Source organism: Microcaecilia unicolor, chromosome 8, assembly GCF_901765095.1.
Source record: "Microcaecilia unicolor chromosome 8, aMicUni1.1, whole genome shotgun sequence".
NCBI lineage: Eukaryota > Metazoa > Chordata > Amphibia > Gymnophiona > Siphonopidae > Microcaecilia > Microcaecilia unicolor.
In genome coordinates this window covers 218483746-218500243 of record NC_044038.1, presented here as the reverse complement: position 1 = coordinate 218500243, position 16498 = coordinate 218483746, and the positions used below count along the sequence as shown (strand labels likewise).

General features: G+C 47.1%; 1 protein-coding gene across 2 annotated transcripts in view; it reads left to right on the top strand.

Moving 5' to 3' along the window:
- Positions 1 to 16498, top strand: part of ARFGEF2 (ADP ribosylation factor guanine nucleotide exchange factor 2) — a 144746-nt gene that overhangs the window by 92635 nt on the left and 35613 nt on the right. For both annotated transcript variants that reach the window (XM_030213057.1, XM_030213056.1), the window contains exon 31: positions 12312 to 12447. In XM_030213057.1, the coding sequence (XP_030068917.1) occupies positions 12312 to 12447 (136 nt within the window). The remainder of the gene's footprint in view (positions 1 to 12311; positions 12448 to 16498) is intronic.

The following is a 16498-nucleotide window of genomic DNA, read 5'->3' as shown; positions in this document are numbered from 1 at the left end:
CAGGGCCAGTGGAGCGAACGGCGGCCATTTTGTTTCTCCCTCCATCTTATCAGTCGGGGATCTCTCTGCTGAAGGTAAGGCTGCAGTTTATAGAGCAGTTCGGCTCCAAGATGTGTACACTTTTGTATGTGCTGAACGGCGTATTCTAAAATGCTCTTCACATCAGCAGGCAATATTTGGTTGAAAGGGGGCTCCTTTCATATATGGATATATAACAAGCTTTTCTTCTTTTAAATTTCTATGTATCACGGGGCTGTTAACACTAGTTTTTTCTGGTGCTCAGTCATTTTTCATTGCCTGGTGGAAAATCTACATCTTATCATAATATCATAATTCATTTCAAGCATTTTCCTCAATAGCTGTAGTATTATACAGTGTTTTAAGAACTTTAGAAACTTTCTCTATAGGCATAGAGTAAATTTCTGTCTTTCTCATTCCCTGGTGAATAGGACTACGTTGTCTAAGAGTCAATTGATTGGTACTTTGCAATTCTGACCATAATATCTTAGTTCCTTTCAAGCATTTTACTCCATGCCTATGATGTTATATAGTGTTTTAAGAACTTAACAGACACTCTCAATGGCTGTAGTGTTATACAGTGTTTTCTTTTTCCGACTTTAAGAAGCCTTCTCTAGAGGCATACAGTATATTGTTCAGATGCCATGGGGATATATCAGCTCTTTCATATTCTCTGAGGGACAGTCCTGTCTACCAAGCTCCCAGTCACTCAGCTGCCTTAGCAGGCATGCTTTATTCATGTCTTCCCTTCTTTTCCAACTGCCTTGAAGCCTCTCATATTTCATTTTAGCTTTCTTCTGGTTTTTACAGGACATATGGTCACTTAGAGAATAAAGTCATCCTTTCACTTAAAGATAGTGGACGGTCCTCAAACCATCTACTCGTGTTTGTCTCTACTCTATCAGTTCAGCATTGGCAGATTATAAACATCCTGGTTTGGTCCAGTATGCCTATACATACCATCTGCTATCTCTTCCTCTTCCTTAGAGACCTGATGTTATATCAAGCTTTCTTGAATTCAGATACAGTCTTGTCTACACCGCCTTCACCAAGTGGCTGTGGCACAACTTCACTTTTTTCGTTACAGGTAATTTCCAAGTTTGTCCTTTTTCATTTTCATTCTATGCGCCTTCACTCCAGAGTGTTCTTTCAATTGGAAGGGGATTCACTCACTTCCTGTGTATTTATACCATAGGTACATAAGTATGGTTATGCTGGGTAAGGCCTAAAGTCCATTAAGTCCAGCATTCATATCTAATGGGCATAGGTACATAAGTTTTGCCATTCTGGGGAAGCTCAAATGTCCACCTTTCTACAGCCAGAACAGCATTAAAGAAAAAAAAAAAAAAAAAAAAACCTCTCACGAGAGTATCGAACAGAAATCTCTGCTCCAAAAGCAAGGCTTTGCAGTAATTCTGCAAACTAACGCATACAATATTTGCCATGGCTGTTCACCACTAGGAACACCGGGGACCCTGGGCCTAGGTTCGGTGTTTTAACCTGAAACAAGCTCAACATTCATATCTATTGGGTGTGAGTCTGGTACTACTACTACTACTTAACATTTCTAGAGCGCTACTAGGGTTACGCAGCGCTGTACAAATTAACAAAGAAGGACGTTCCCTGCTCAAAGGAGCTTACAATCTACATCTCAGTGAGGGAGGACGCATGACCGTGGTACGTGGATTAGTGGTATGTGGATTAGGGAGATCCAAGAAATTACAGGCCGGTGAATCAGACGTTCATACTGGGACAATTTTTTTTTTTCTGTCCGGAGCGTACTACCATAGCTGGTGGACTCCTATATTCAGAACTTTCTATATTCAGAACTTACCCAACTATGGAACGCCATAGAGATAGGGTTGGAGTTTGTAGCCCTATTTAACTGGTGTCCTTGGTCACCCTTCCTCTTCTCCTCAGGATCCAGAGAATGGCTAGTTTTTTGCTTATGCATTAACCGGTCATTTTCAGCAGTACTCTCTCTTCCGTTCTTTTATAGATCTAAGAGGATGTTCATTGCGCTCTTAGGGTCATTTCATTCTTACCTAGACGACTGCCTAATTGGAGAAAGTCTTATCAGCAGAGTTCTCAGGTCACGCACCGGGTGTTGCATTTCTTACAGTCTCTAGGTTGGATGGTGATTGTAGCCAGGCCTCTCATTTGATCTCTCATCAGATATCTCTGATTTTCTCTTTGTTTAGTCAGGTTGGCGCACAGTCTTTTGTCTCCTCTGCAATCATCCCAGTTTATATTTTTCTTGGTGACCTTGGGCCTTCGGCCATTTCCTCGCTCTATTCTGCAGAATGCAATTTTACTTTCTAATGCCCAAGAAGGAATTTTCCTTCATCCTATTGCGAATCTCAGGGTCATCAATCGCGCTATTTAAGTGTCATCTAGTTATCTCAAGAACCTTAGTTCTGTCATTGGGATGCTTCGTGCAGTACACTTTTTGGCAGAAGCTTTTTTGTATATTTTTTTTTTTTTTTCTGGGGGACCTCAGCAATTCGTTTTACCTTCGGGTGAATTTTGTTTTCCCTACTGACAAACAAGGCGGAGAGAGCTATGTTGGTCCTTGCCATGGCAATGGGTTATGTCATCCGCCAAGGAGGAGTTAAGAGTATACTCTTGAGTTTGTACTCATTTTTTCTTAGTTGTGTCACCCTGCATTTAGGTGAATGGACTCTCATTTTTTCAGCCTTACTTCCTCACTGCGACACTTCAGGGCTATCTCTTTTTGCCTTCAGGCTCACGAACATTTCTTGCTTCTTCCGTTCAGCAACAGTCTTGACGGAGACAGGGACAGATGCCAACGTCCAGCAGGGGTTTTTCAGCCTTCTTTATGCGTTTCTTCCATCATCTCACTAGGTGTTTACGCAGAACCAAGGCACCCTTCTACATCCGGACCCCCAGTCACTCAAACTTATGGCGTGGTTACTGGGTCTGCAACATCTTTGATATTTTCGCAGGAAGTACTTCAGGTTTTAATTGCTTCCAGACAGAAATCTACATTAAAGTCCTATGAATCAAAGTGGCGACGGTTCACTCTGTGGTACTCCTCTCGCCACTTCATTCCACAAACAGTATCCATTTTGCATGTTTTGGAATATCTTCTGCATCTTGCGAAATCTTGTCTGTCTTACTCATCCATTAGAGTTCATTTGGCAGCTCTATCAGTGATGCATGATTCTGTTGACAACCGCACGCTTATGCAGCATCCACTGTCAAAGCGGTTTCTTAAAGGAGTCCTGCACCTGTACCTCCCGCTTCGTCCACCAGCTAGGTGAACTAGGTGAACAGACTCTTAAAGTTCTGTTTTCTAGTAGCCATAACTTTTTCTATAAAGTTTTCCTCTTCAAGCAGTGTTTCCCAGTAGCCATTGCAGCAAGTAGATCTATGTGTGGAATACTTCTACGGTTGGTAACTTCTTTTCGGTCTGCTGTAGTTTAAAGTTTTCACCTTTCCCAATCGGTTTTTTCTTATTGGTTTTGTCCTTCTAGCCAGTAGGCGTAAAAGTTTTTCATTGTTTCTAACCCGCTATATCGCGAAGGATCAAGGAAATGAGAATGTCTATTTCTCTTCTCGCTGAGAGGGCAGTTCCACAGCGTATTACAACATATTCCACAACTTCAGAAGCAGGCTCTATTCTTACTATGGCGATTTTTGGTGCTCTCGGTGCACATTGGTAAGTTGGCAACTTAGTCCTAGTTTCATTTTATTTTGCTCATTGGGACACACTACATGTTAGTTGTCGCCAGGTGGCCTATGCAGCATGAACATTTCTCTGCAGTTTTCATAAGGTCCCTCCCTTCAGATTACTGCTTTGGTACTTCCCATCAGTCCAATCCTGGTCCGGTCCGGAGGGACGCTAAGGAAGGAGAAATTAGATCTTACCTGCTAATTTGCTTTCCTTTAGTCCCTCCGGACCGGACCAGGCCCCTCCCATGTTCTCTCTACTCTTTAGCTTCTTTTATTAAGTAGGAAGTGTATTCAGTAGGAAGTGTATTCATTCCTTTACGATTCGTGGAACAATACTATATATATACAGAACTTTACGTGTTCTATAACACTTCTCTGGTGGTTGCTGGTGAGCTCAATTGCTGGAATCTATCTATAAAACCTTAAATACGCCATACCACTTCTCTGGTGAGAGTTGTGGCTGAGCTCAGTTGCTGGAATATCTATAAAACCTTAAATATGATTTACCACTTTTCTGGTGAGAGTTGCTGGTAAGCTCAGTTGATGGAATATATATAAAATCTTAAGTGGGCCATACCACTTCTCTGGTGAGAGTTGCTGGTGAGCTATAAGACAAGTGAGCCATACCACTTCTCTGGTGAGAGTTGCGGGTGAGCTATATTATATGTGAGCCATACCACTTCTCTGGGGAGAGTTGCTGGTGAGCTATATTACATGTGAGCCATATCGCTTCTCTGGTGAGAGTTGCTGGTGAGCTATAGTACAAGTGAGCCATACCACTTCTCTAGTGAGAGTTGCTGGTGAGCTGTAATACATATCGGGCCATACCACTTCTCTGGTGAGAGTTGCTGGTGAGCTCTGATACTTGGCATTGCCGAGTGCTTTGTGGCTGCTAGGATTCCATACGGCACAGAAGGTCTTTCTTTCTTTCCTGCTTTGTTATTCAAATACTGAGGCTAAGGTCACATGGCCAGGGCTCCTATTGGCTCTCTAGAGGCAGAGTTTTTTCTCAGTCTCCACCTGCTGGTAGGCGAGCACAACCCATCAGTCCAATCCTGGTCCGGTCCGGAGGGACTAAAGGAAAGCAAATTAGCAGGTAAGATCTAATTTCTCCCTACTACTACTTAGCATTTCTATAGCGCTACTAGGGTTACGCAGCGCTGTACAAGTTAAAACATGGGGAAGGACAGTCCCTGCTCAAGAGAGCTTACAATCTAAAGGTAACAAACTATGTAGTCAGTGTAGTCAGTGTATCGTGAATGGGGAAGGTGGTTAGGCGCCAAAGGCAAGGGAGAAGAGATGGGTTTTGAGTAAGGACTTAAAGATGGGTAGGGAGGGCGCATGGCGTATGGGCTCGGGGAGTCTGTTCCAGGCATAAGGTGATGCGAGGCAGAAGGGACGGAGTCTGGAGTTAGCAGTGGTGGAGAAGGGTACAGATAGGAGTGATTTGTCCTGAGAGCGGAGGTTACGGGTGGGGACATAGGGGGAGAGGAGGGTAGAGAGGTAATGGGGGGCTGCAGATTGAGTGCATTTGAAGGTCATTATGAGAAGCTTGAACTGAATACGGTAGTGAATCGGGAGCCAGTGAAGCGACTTGAGGAGAGGGGTGATATGAGAGTATCGGTTCACGCGGTAGATAAGACGTGCAGCGGAATTTTGGACAGATTGAAGGGGGGATAGGTGGCTAAGCGGGAGACCAGCAAGGAGAAGGTTGCAATAGTCAAGACGAGAGGTAACGAGTGAGTGGACGAGGGTTCGGGTGGTCTGTTCAGAGAGGAATGGGTGGATTTTGTTAATATTATAGAGGAAGAAGCGACAGGTCTTAGCTGTCTGCTGGATATGGGCAGAGAAGGAGAGGGAGGAGTCGAAAATGACTCCGAGATTGCGGGCTGACGAGACGGGGAGGATGAGGGCGTTGTCAACAGAGACAGAGAGTGGGGGAAGAGGAGAGGAGGGTTTGGGTGGGAAGACAAGGAGCTCAGTCTTTGCCATGTTCAGTTTCAGGTGACGGTTGGACATCCAGGCGGCGATATCTGAGAGGCAGGCCGAGACTTTGGCCTGGGTTTCGACTGTGATGTCGGGAGTGGAGAGGTAGAGCTGGGTGTCATCGGCATAGAGATGGTACTGGAAACCATGTGATGAGATCAGTGAGCCCAGGGAAGAGGTGTATATTGAGAAAAGAAGCGGTCCAAGGACAGATCCTTGGGGAACTCCAACAGAGAGTGCTCTCTCTGCTGTAGATAAGGCTGCAAGTCCAGACGAACCTGATTCAGGAGCTCTGGTGCGCTCCGGAGTCACTCAGGCAGGGTTTTTTTTTTCCCCTGTGTTTGTCCTCCGGATGTACCAGGCCTTCCTGTTATCACAGATAGAAATCCATTTTTTTTCCCCTCTTCCCTAGTCCTGCCCAAAATACTCCTAGGCTGTCTCTCTTTCCATTCGGGCTTCATAGAATTGTTATCTGGCCGTTTGGGCAATGTGGATCTCTAAATACCCATTTTCAGACGTCCAACATAAGCGCCATAGTAGCTCCAAACATGTCTATTCACCTATACTTAGAGCATAGGTTAAAGCACCTTTGTGCTTGCTTAAAGAATTGTTAAACAAAATATTACTTTTTCCATCAAGCCATATACTTTGCATGGCTTTACATTCAGCAGTTTTTCTACAAGAAATGCTTTCTTTTTGCAGGAAAGTCCTGCATAAATTGACATAGCTCTTTAAACCTTTCATGCTGTATGTTTTTTTACACTAGTCACATAATTTTAAAGCACCACTGGGACAAAGCTGGTACAAAAATGTTTTTTCTGTTGGAACTTCACAGGTCCATGCCCACCAAAGTAGTGAAGAGTCATTTTAGAATAATGGAGATCTGTACATGTAGACTAGTCTAAGGCAAAAAAAAAAAATGTTGGACAATTTTTCTCTCCTGTGTGTCAATCTTCTAATTTTTCCTATAAACTTAAAGCGACGGTACAACTTGGTCAAGGAAGGAGGGGGGGAGTTTATTGTTTTCTTTTCAATGCATCTTAACAAAAGCTCACAACTCCCATTCTCCTCCTCCATCCCCCCCCCCCCCCCCCCCCCCCACAGTTTATTATTTTACTGTACATTCCCACAGGAAAGCTTTAGGAACAGAAGAGAGAGTAGCACTGCTACTTCCAACAGCTATTTACAATGTCTTAACGGTAATACTAGTCTACTCTTTTTACATATTCATAGTTCTTTGAATGCAAAGAAAATACAGAAACTGCTTTTCATAAACCGCTCGATGCAAACCAAATGAACACATCTTTTGGGCAATTCACTGGCTGTACACAATGCTTCATTTGTTGGCACATTTCCAACTTGACTTCAAGCTTAAGCCATCTTTTGTTCCCCTCCCCCCATCAGAAGCTACTCATAATTCTGTTTATTCAAACAGCAAAAGTATCCTTGAATCTGGTAGAGGCAGTTGAGGGAAATTCTGTACTAATTTTCAGATCGAAATACTCAAAGGGATTTTGTTGAGCAGTGTAACTGCACCTTAATGTTGTCTATGCAACCAGGCTTCTAGATCTATGAAAATTAAAAGCAGTTTTCTTGTACAATTCTGCACATCTCTTCAACTCCGCATGCTGACCGACAAAAAAAAAAAAGAAAGAAAGTACTCTGGTACAAGACATTCTAGTCAGCTGCATTATATTTTAGCCTACTTATTTCCAGGCAAGAATGATCCAAAAAACTAGTAAACCTGTAGCATTTATAAGTGTTCTACTTAAAATGCCCTATGCCTCCACAAAATTTGAGACATTCTGAAAATGTTACTTCTACTATATTAAGTGTAAGCATTGTGGATCATCATACATTTGGTTTCCCTGACCTTGCTACTACAAGTACAGCTTTTCAGGGCAATGCGCTCAGCGCAAGAAGGTTAATGAGATGTAGGTGCTATGAGAACATTAAGAGGAGTCTGCCCATCCCTTATGGAACCCTCACATTTAACCAATTTTGAAGCCAATTTTCCACACAGATATGCAGGTTAAAGATTTAGAACTTGTTAAATCTCAGCTATAAAAATTTCATATTTGAAATCTTGTAAACAAATAGCAACTCATATGAAAACTGCAATTCAGGCCTAGATTTTTAGCAACGTTTAGTTGGCAACTCATTATTTCTCTATTACGTGGGATAAATGTAAGAGGTACCCAGTGGCTTGGTGGCCTGGGAAGAGCACTAGGGGAAGAGGGTTCACTAAATTGGGCCCCAGCATAACTCTGGTTGGACTGACAATTTAACAGTGAATGGTACCCAGTGGCTTGGTGGCCTGGGAAGAGCACTAGGGGAAGGGGGTTCACTAAATTGGGCCCCAGCATAATTCTGATTAGACTGCCAATTTCACAGTGGATATGACCTTGTTACAAGACAATCTCAATTTGGTTTTGGGAAGGGAAAAGTATTCTTTCCCCCATTTTGCATGATCTACCATGCAACTGCAGATTGATTATATCCATGTCCTCTTTCTTTCTTCAAGTGTATCTTCTTTACTGGCGTAGTATTCTGCTCTTTTGCCTTTCTGCCGCTTATAAAGCTGGTGGTTCTTGACAATGCCTCAGCAGTAGCCTATATCAATCGGCAGAGGGTAACAAGGTGCCATCTCTGGTGGCAAGAGGTGGAGAGTTTCCTGGTATGGGCAGAAGCTCATCTCACTGCCATATCAGCCTCGCATATAGCAGAAGTTGACAATATTCAAGCGGACTTTCCCAGTCGTCGCACGCTCGATCCATGCGAATGGGCTCTCAGCAATCGAGCGTTTTAGTTGCTAGTACGTCATTGGCTCCAGTTTTCCATCTGTTCGTTTACAGACTTGCGCTTCCTCCGTAGCCTCTATTAGGTCGTCTCCTTCAGAAGATAGAGGAACATGGGAAGCCAGTAATTCTGGTTCTCCCAGATTAGCCTTGACGCTCTTGATACGCGAATCTGCAGCGGCTGAAGGTGATGTCTTCTCTTCGACTTCTGCTATACAAGTCCTTGCTGATTCAAGGCCCAGCTTTCCCCGGCTCGATTTTGTCTTACAACTTGATTCTTCCATGAGCCCGTTTAGCTCACAGGGTTTTTTTTATTTCCACCATGCTTCGGTCTCGTCGTCGCTCCACTTCTCTCAACTATTTTCGCCCCTGGAGAATTTTTCAGTCTTGGTGTGCAGACGCTGGGATTGCTCCTTTTCAAGTTTCTGTGGCTCAGATGTTTTTCTGCAGCGAGGATTTGATGAAGGTCTGTCTCTTTCTTCACTTAAAATGCAGACGGCAGCTCTATCCGGTTTCAGAGGTCGGATTCGGGGTAAGTCAGTGGCAGTCTTCCCGAGATCGCCCGTGTCTTAAAAGGAGTTAGCCTTCTTCGGCCACCGGTCAGATCGTTCTTTCCATGTTGGGATCGACTTAACCCTAAAGACAGTGTTTTTTGGTGGATATTGCATCCGCTAGGAGAGTTTTGGAGTTGCAAGTTTTTTCCTGCAGGTCTCCATTTCTACAGTTTTCTAAAGAGCGAGTGGTCCTTCGTCCGGTTCCTTCTTTTTTTGCCTAAGGTTCTTTCTCGGTTTCATCTGTCCCAGTCGGTTTTCTTCCTGTTGTGGGATTGGTCTCAGGTATGCACGAGCAGAAGAAATTGCGTACTTTGGATGGTAAGAGAGTGCTTAAACGATATCTCGCAGTCACTGAGGTTTTTCGCCGCTCGGATTGTCTTTTGCTTTTTGCTGGTCACCGTAAGAGTTTGTCAGAAAACCCAGAGTTTGGACAGCACCGTAAGAGTTTGTCAGCTTCTAAGCCTACGTTATCTAGGTGGATTAAAGAGATAATAGCTTCAGCCTACCTCTTGGCAGGCAAGGCAGTCCCGGAGGCTATTAATGCTCATTCTACTAGAGCGCAGGCAGCGTCGTGCGCGGAGTATTCCTTGGTGCCTCCTGCAGAGATTTGTAAGGCGGCGACTTGGTCCTCTCTCCATTCTTTTTCTAGATATTACAGACTTGATGTTCATTGTTGGCAGGAGGTGGTCTTTGCATCGCGGGTACTCACTGCGGTCTTGCTGGGGTCCCACCCGTAGAACTACTGCTTTGTTACGTCCCATCAGTCCAATCCTGGGCCGGTCCGGAGGGATGCTAAGGAAGGAGAAATTAGACCTTACCTGCTAATTTGCTTTCCTTTAATCCCTCCGGACCGGCCCAGGCCCCTCCCTGTTCCAGTTTTCTGTCTGTGTTTCCATGTTCTATTTATTTGTTTGCAGAGCTGTTTTTTGCTAGTTAGACAAATATAAAAAAATAAATAAAAAAATAAATCATTGATCTTCTGTTATGGCCATACCGCTGCTCTGGTAAGGGTATGTGGTGAGCCATTACAGTGAGGCCATACCGCTGCTCTGGTAAGGGTACGTGGTGAGCCATTACAGTGAGGCCATACCGCTGCTCTGGTAAGGGTACGTGGTGAGCCATTACAGTGAGGCCATACCGCTGCTCTGGTGAGGGTAGTCGGTGAGCCATTTCAGTTAGGCCATACCGATACTCTCGTAAGGGTTTTCGGTGAGCCATTAAGATAAGGCCATACCGCTGCTCTGGTAAGGGTATGTGGTGAGCCATTACAGTGAGGCCAAACCGCTGCTCTGGTAAGGGTACGTGGTGAGCCAGTACAGTGAGGCCATACCGCTGCTCTGGTGAGAGTTGTCGGTGAGCCTTTATTAGAGCACGTTTTCAATAGTGCTCCCTGGTTGCTAGAATTCCTTGGGGCACAGAATGTATTGTTCTTCTTCTTTCTGCTTTGTTATTCAAATACTGAGGCTAGGGTCACATGACCAGGGCTCCTATTGGCTCGCTAGAGTCAGAGTTTTTTCTCAGTCTCCAACCTGCTGGAAGGCGAGCACAACCCATCAGTCCAATCCTGGGCCGGTCCGGAGGGATTAAAGGAAAGCAAATTAGCAGGTAAGGTCTAATTTCTCCTTCTCTATGTAAAATGGGCTTTATAGAATGATCTCCCCACATATAATATTGAAGCATATTTAAACATATAAGGGTCTTTTTACTAAGTTGCGTAAGCACTAACGCATGCTTACTGAAAGTTAAGTACTACCAAGGGACACGCTTAGGTGTCCTACAGTAGATTTTGCATGTGTGCGCTGTCTAAGAGCTAAAAAATAGTTTTTATTTTTTAGTATTGGGAGTAGAGAGTAGGCGTGTTCTGTGCTAATCAGTTAGTGCAGCTACATTGCTGTGTTCTAACCGATTAACGTGTGGTTAGAGTATAAGCCCTTGCTGCCTTAGAAAATAAGTGTAGTTTATTTATTTATTACATTTGTATCCCGCACTTTCCCACACATGGCATGCTCAATGCGGCTTACATAGTAACAATATAAAGAATTACAAAGTCGAAAGAAGAATATACAGTTTGTAGTAAACGCAGAATTAATGGGGTTATGGATAAGTCAATTGAGCATAGGAGGAATTACTACTACTACTTATCATTTCTATAGCGCTACTAGACGTACGCAGCGCTGTGCACTTGAACATGAAGAGACAGTCCCTGCTCGACAGAGCTTACAATCTAATTAGGACAGACAAACAGGACAAACAAGAGATAAGGGAAAATTAAGGTGAGGATGATAAATTAAGGGTTCTGAACAAGTGAATAAGGGTTAGGAGTTAAAAGCAGCATCAAAAAGGTGGGCTTTTAGCTTAGATTTGAAGACGGCCAGAGGTGGAGCTTGACGTACCAGCTCAGGAAGTCTATTCCAGGCATATGGTGCAGCAAGATAAAAGGAACGGAGTCTGGAGTTAGCGGTGGAGGAGAAGGGTGCAGATAAGAGAGATTTACCCAGTGAACGGAGTTCCTGGGGAGGAATGTAGGGAGCGATGAGAGTGGAGAGGTACTGGGGAGCTGCAGAGTGAATGCACTTATAGGTCAATAAGAGGAGTTTGAACTGTATGCGGAAACGGATAGGAAGCCAGTGAAGTGACTTGAGGAGAGGGCTAATATGAGCATAACGACCCTGGCGGAATATTAGTCGTGCAGCAGAATTTTGAACAGATTGAAGAGGAGAGAGATGGCTAAGTGGGAGACCTGTGAGAAGCAAGGTGCAGAAGGAAATGAGCGTTGGGAGGTAGACGTAGGAAGATGGAAAAGGAATGGATATGGGGTAGCAAAAAGGATAATGGGAAACAAGGTCAATGTAAAACAATTATCAGTAAGAATCATGTGGGCAAGTTTTGGTTAGGTTGAATCGTTAGGATAGGCTATCTTGAAGAGATGGGTCTTCAGTGCTTTCCTGAAGGGCAAAAGGCCGTTAATGGTACGGATAGGTCTTGGTAAAGCATTCCAAAGCTGGCTACCTGAAAAGGAAAAATTGGATGCGTAGAAGGATTTGTACTTAATACCATTGCATTTAGTTAAGTGCTCACGCGCTAATGGGAAAATTAGCACATTTCCTGGCAGCGTTAAAAGTGGCCTTAGCATGCAGTAAAAACCTGCACTGGGGATAGCGCAGGCCACATTTTTGCGCTGCTTAGTAAAAGTACTCCTAGATATTTATTTATACTCAAATGTATTAAGTAGAAAACTTTTTTTTTTATTTCTCTGCAGAAGTCTGAATGGATGACCACCACATGTAACCATGCACTTTATGCCATCTGTGATGTATTTACACATTTCTATGAGGCTTTAAATGATGTCCTCCTTTCTGATATATTTACCCAATTACAATGGTGTGCTAAACAAGGTGGGTCTATCAAGCTATTCAAAGGCTTTTCTATCTGTCAGGAATGTTCATATAAAGCAGCATACAATGGAGAGTGTCAAAGTACACAACAGAAGCAATCCAAAAAAAAGAAACACAAAGGGCTTGCACAAGTGGTACTTTATTGGTGACCTGACACGGGCTGTGTTCGTCATGAAGTAACGCCTGCTTCAGGGGTCAGTTCAGCCAATCAACATTCCTGTTGCTTAAAACAGGTTCTGCACTAGGATCCTGATTCACCGTCCTTAGAGTGGACTGTTCACTATACTGTTTTGAGCAATAGCTTATGCAACTAGTGTTTATTGCCTGAATTGACCCCTGAAGCAGGCGTTGCTTCACACCGAAACATGGCCCGTGTCGGGTCACCAATAAAGCATACTTGCACCACTATTCAAAGTCCTTTGTGCTTCTTATGTATTTACTTGTTGCATTTGTACTTCACATTTTCCCACCTATTTGTAGGCTCAATGTGGCTTCTCCGAGGACAAGCAGGCTGCTTGTTCTCACTGATGGGTGACGTCCACGGCAGCCCCTCCAATCGGAAACTTCACTAGCAAAGTCCTTTGCTAGCCCTCGCGCGCCCGCGCGCACCGCGCATGCGCGGCCGTCTTCCCGCCCGAAACCGGCTCGAGCCGGCCAGTCTTCTTTTGTCCGCACTCGGTACGGTCGTGTTTTCGCCGTGTCGAGCCCCGGAAAGTCGACCTCGCGCGTCCAATTTGTTTTGAACGTGTTTTTTTCCTTCGGGAAAGCTTTGTCCTAGTCGGGAAGTGCTCCGGAAACCCCCCGCCGGGTTTCGTGTAAATCCTCCCCGTACTTCCAGCTTTTTTGCCCCGGTAAGTTTTCTTTCGTCGTCGGGGTAGGCCTCTTTTCGGCCTCGGTCGAGATTTTTTCTCCCTCTAAATTTGGTGCTCCAAATTTCGCCATTTCGGCTTTTGATTTCGCCGGCGTGATTTTTCCGCCCATGACATCGAAGCCTTCCAGCGGCTTCAAGAAGTGCACCCAGTGCGCCCGGGTTATCTCGCTCACTGATCGACACTCGTCGTGTCTTCAGTGTCTGGGGGCCGAGCACCGCCCTCAGAACTGCAGTCTGTGTTCCCTGCTTCAAAGGCGGACTCAGGTAGCGAGACTAGCCCAGTGGAACGTGTTGTTCTCGGGCTCTTCGTCGGCATCGGCACCGGGATCTTCGAGTGCATCGACGTCGTCAGCGTCCAGACCTTCTTCCTCGGCCGCCCCTGCATCGAGGCATCGGGCCTCTGCATCGGCGCCGAGACATCGGATAGCTGCATCGACGTCGGTGGTACCAGGACCTCGTCTGCTGATGTCGTCGGACGGTGGTGCATCGGGTGGAGTGCAGGTGAGGGCTGTCCATTCCCCTGCTGGTGGCGGTGAGCCCTCGGGTGGGTCTCCGCCTACCCTGAGGGCTCCTGCGGTACAGCCCCCCCGAGATCGACCTTCTTCAGTCTCGGCCCCGAGGAAGCGACGGATGGATTCGACGTCCTCCTCGTCGGTGCCGGGGAGCTCCGGTGACATGCTTCGGAAGAAATCGAAGAAGCATCGACACCGGTCCTCCTCCCCGTGTCGGCACCGAGAGCTCTGGGTCGCCGAGGGATTCGGCACCCAGCAGGCATCGGCACCGAGAGGACCGCTCACCCTCTGTTCAGGAGGTGTCGATGCGCTCCGCTCTGGACAGCCCGGAACAGCCTCCACGCCCGGAACAGGTACTGACGTCGACGCCTGCATCGACCTCTCAGCCTTTCTCTGCAGCCGCTCTAAACGAGAGCCTCCGGGCCGTTCTCCCAGAGATTCTGGGAGAGCTGTTGCGCCCTACCCCTCCGGTACCGGCGGTGCTTGCGCCACCGGTACCGTCGAGCGTGGCGCCGGCTGGCCCATCGCCCAGGTTGAGGTCCCCGACGTCGGTACCCGCGTGCGGTACCGACCGCGGCCACCTCCCAGGAAGGCTCCCCGACTACGTCGGCGGAGGGAGCTTCGCCGATGCGGGCGAGGGAGTCTACCTCTCGACGCCCCCATCGTGGACGGGGTTCCACGGAGTCGAGCAGGGCGAGGTTGCAGACACAGGTCCGTGAACTTGTGTCTGACACCGAGGGTGAGGCCTCGTGGGGGAAGAGGAAGATCCCAGATATTTCTCTGACGAGGAGTCTGAGGGTCTTCCGTCTGATCCCACTCCCTCTCCTGAGAGACAGCTTTCTCCTCCCGAGAGTCTGTCTTTTGCCTCCTTTGTCCGGGAGATGTCTACGGCCATCCCCTTCCCGGTGGTTGTGGAGGACGAGCCCAGGGCTGAAATGTTTGAGCTCCTGGACTATCCTTCTCCACCTAAGGAAGCGTCCACTGTTCCCTTGCACCATGTCCTGAAGAAGACATTGCTTGCGAACTGGACCAAGCCATTAACTAATCCCCACATTCCCAAGAAGATCGAGTCCCAGTACCGGATCCATGGGGACCCAGAGCTGATGCGCACTCAGTTGCCTCATGACTCTGGAGTTGTGGATTTGGCCCTAAAGAAGGCTAAGAGTTCTAGGGAACATGCTTCGGCGCCCCCGGGCAAGGACGCTAGAACCTTAGACTCCTTTGGGAGGAAGGCCTACCATTCCTCTATGCTCGTGTCCAAGATCCAGTCTTACCAGCTCTACACGAGCATACACATGCGGAATAATGTGCGGCAGTTGGCGGGCTTGGTTGATGCTCTTCCCCCTGAGCAAGCCAAGCCTTTTCAGGAGGTGGTCAGGCAGCTGAAGGCGTGCAGAAAATTCCTGGCCAGAGGAGTTTATGACACTTTTGATGTTGCGTCCAGGGCCGCTGCTCAAGGTGTGGTGATGCGCAGGCTCTCATGGCTGCGTGCCGCCGACCTGGAGAATAGAATCCAGCAGCGGATTGCGGACTCGCCTTGCCGTGCGGATAACATTTTTGGCGAAAAAGTCGAGCAGGTGGTAGAGTCTCTCCACCAGCGGGACACCGCATTCGACAAGTTCGCCCGCCGGCAGCCTTCAGCTTCTACCTCTACAGGTAGACGATTTTTCGGGGGAAGGAAGACTGTTCCCTATACTTCTGGCAAGCGTAGGTACAATCCTCCTTCCCGACAGCCTGCGGCCCAGGCTAAGCCCCAGCGCGCTCGCTCTCGTCAGCAGCGTGCGAATCAGCAAGGCCCCGCGGCTCCCCAGCAAAAGCAAGGGGCGAGCTTTTGACTGGCTCCAGCAGAGCATAGCCGACATCCAAGTGTCAGTGCCGGGCGACCTGCCTGTCGGAGGGAGGTTGAAAGCTTTTCACCAAAGGTGGCCTCTCATAACCTCCGATCAGTGGGTTCTCCAAATAGTCCGGCAAGGATACACCCTCAATTTGGCCTCACAACCTCCAAATTGTCCACCGGGAGCTCAGTCCTACAGCTTCCAGCACAAGCAGGTACTTGCAGAGGAACTCTCCGCCCTTCTCAGCGCCAATGCGGTCGAGCCCGTGCCATCCGGGCAAGAAGGGCTGGGGTTCTATTCCAGGTACTTCCTTGTGGAAAAGAAAACAGGGGGGATGCGTCCCATCCTAGACCTAAGGGCCCTGAACAAATATCTCGTAAAAGAAAAGTTCAGGATGCTTTCCCTGGGCACCCTTCTCCCCATGATTCAGCAAAACGATTGGCTATGCTCTCTGGACTTGAAGGATGCCTACACACACATCCCGATACTGCCAGCTCACAGACAGTATCTGCGATTTCAGCTGGGCGCACGCCACTTCCAGTACTGTGTGCTACCCTTTGGGCTCGCCTCTGCGCCCAGGGTGTTCACAAAGTGCCTAGCTGTGGTAGCAGCGGCGCTTCGCAGGCTGGGGGTGCACGTGTTCCCATATCTCGACGATTGGCTGGTGAAGAACACATCCGAGGCAGGAGCCCTGCAGTCCATGCAGATGACTATTCGCCTCCTGGAGCTACTGGGGTTTGTGATAAATTACCCAAAGTCCCATCTTCTCCCAGTGCAGAAACTCGAATTCATCGGAGCCCTGCTGGATTCTCGGACGGCTCGCGCCTATCTCC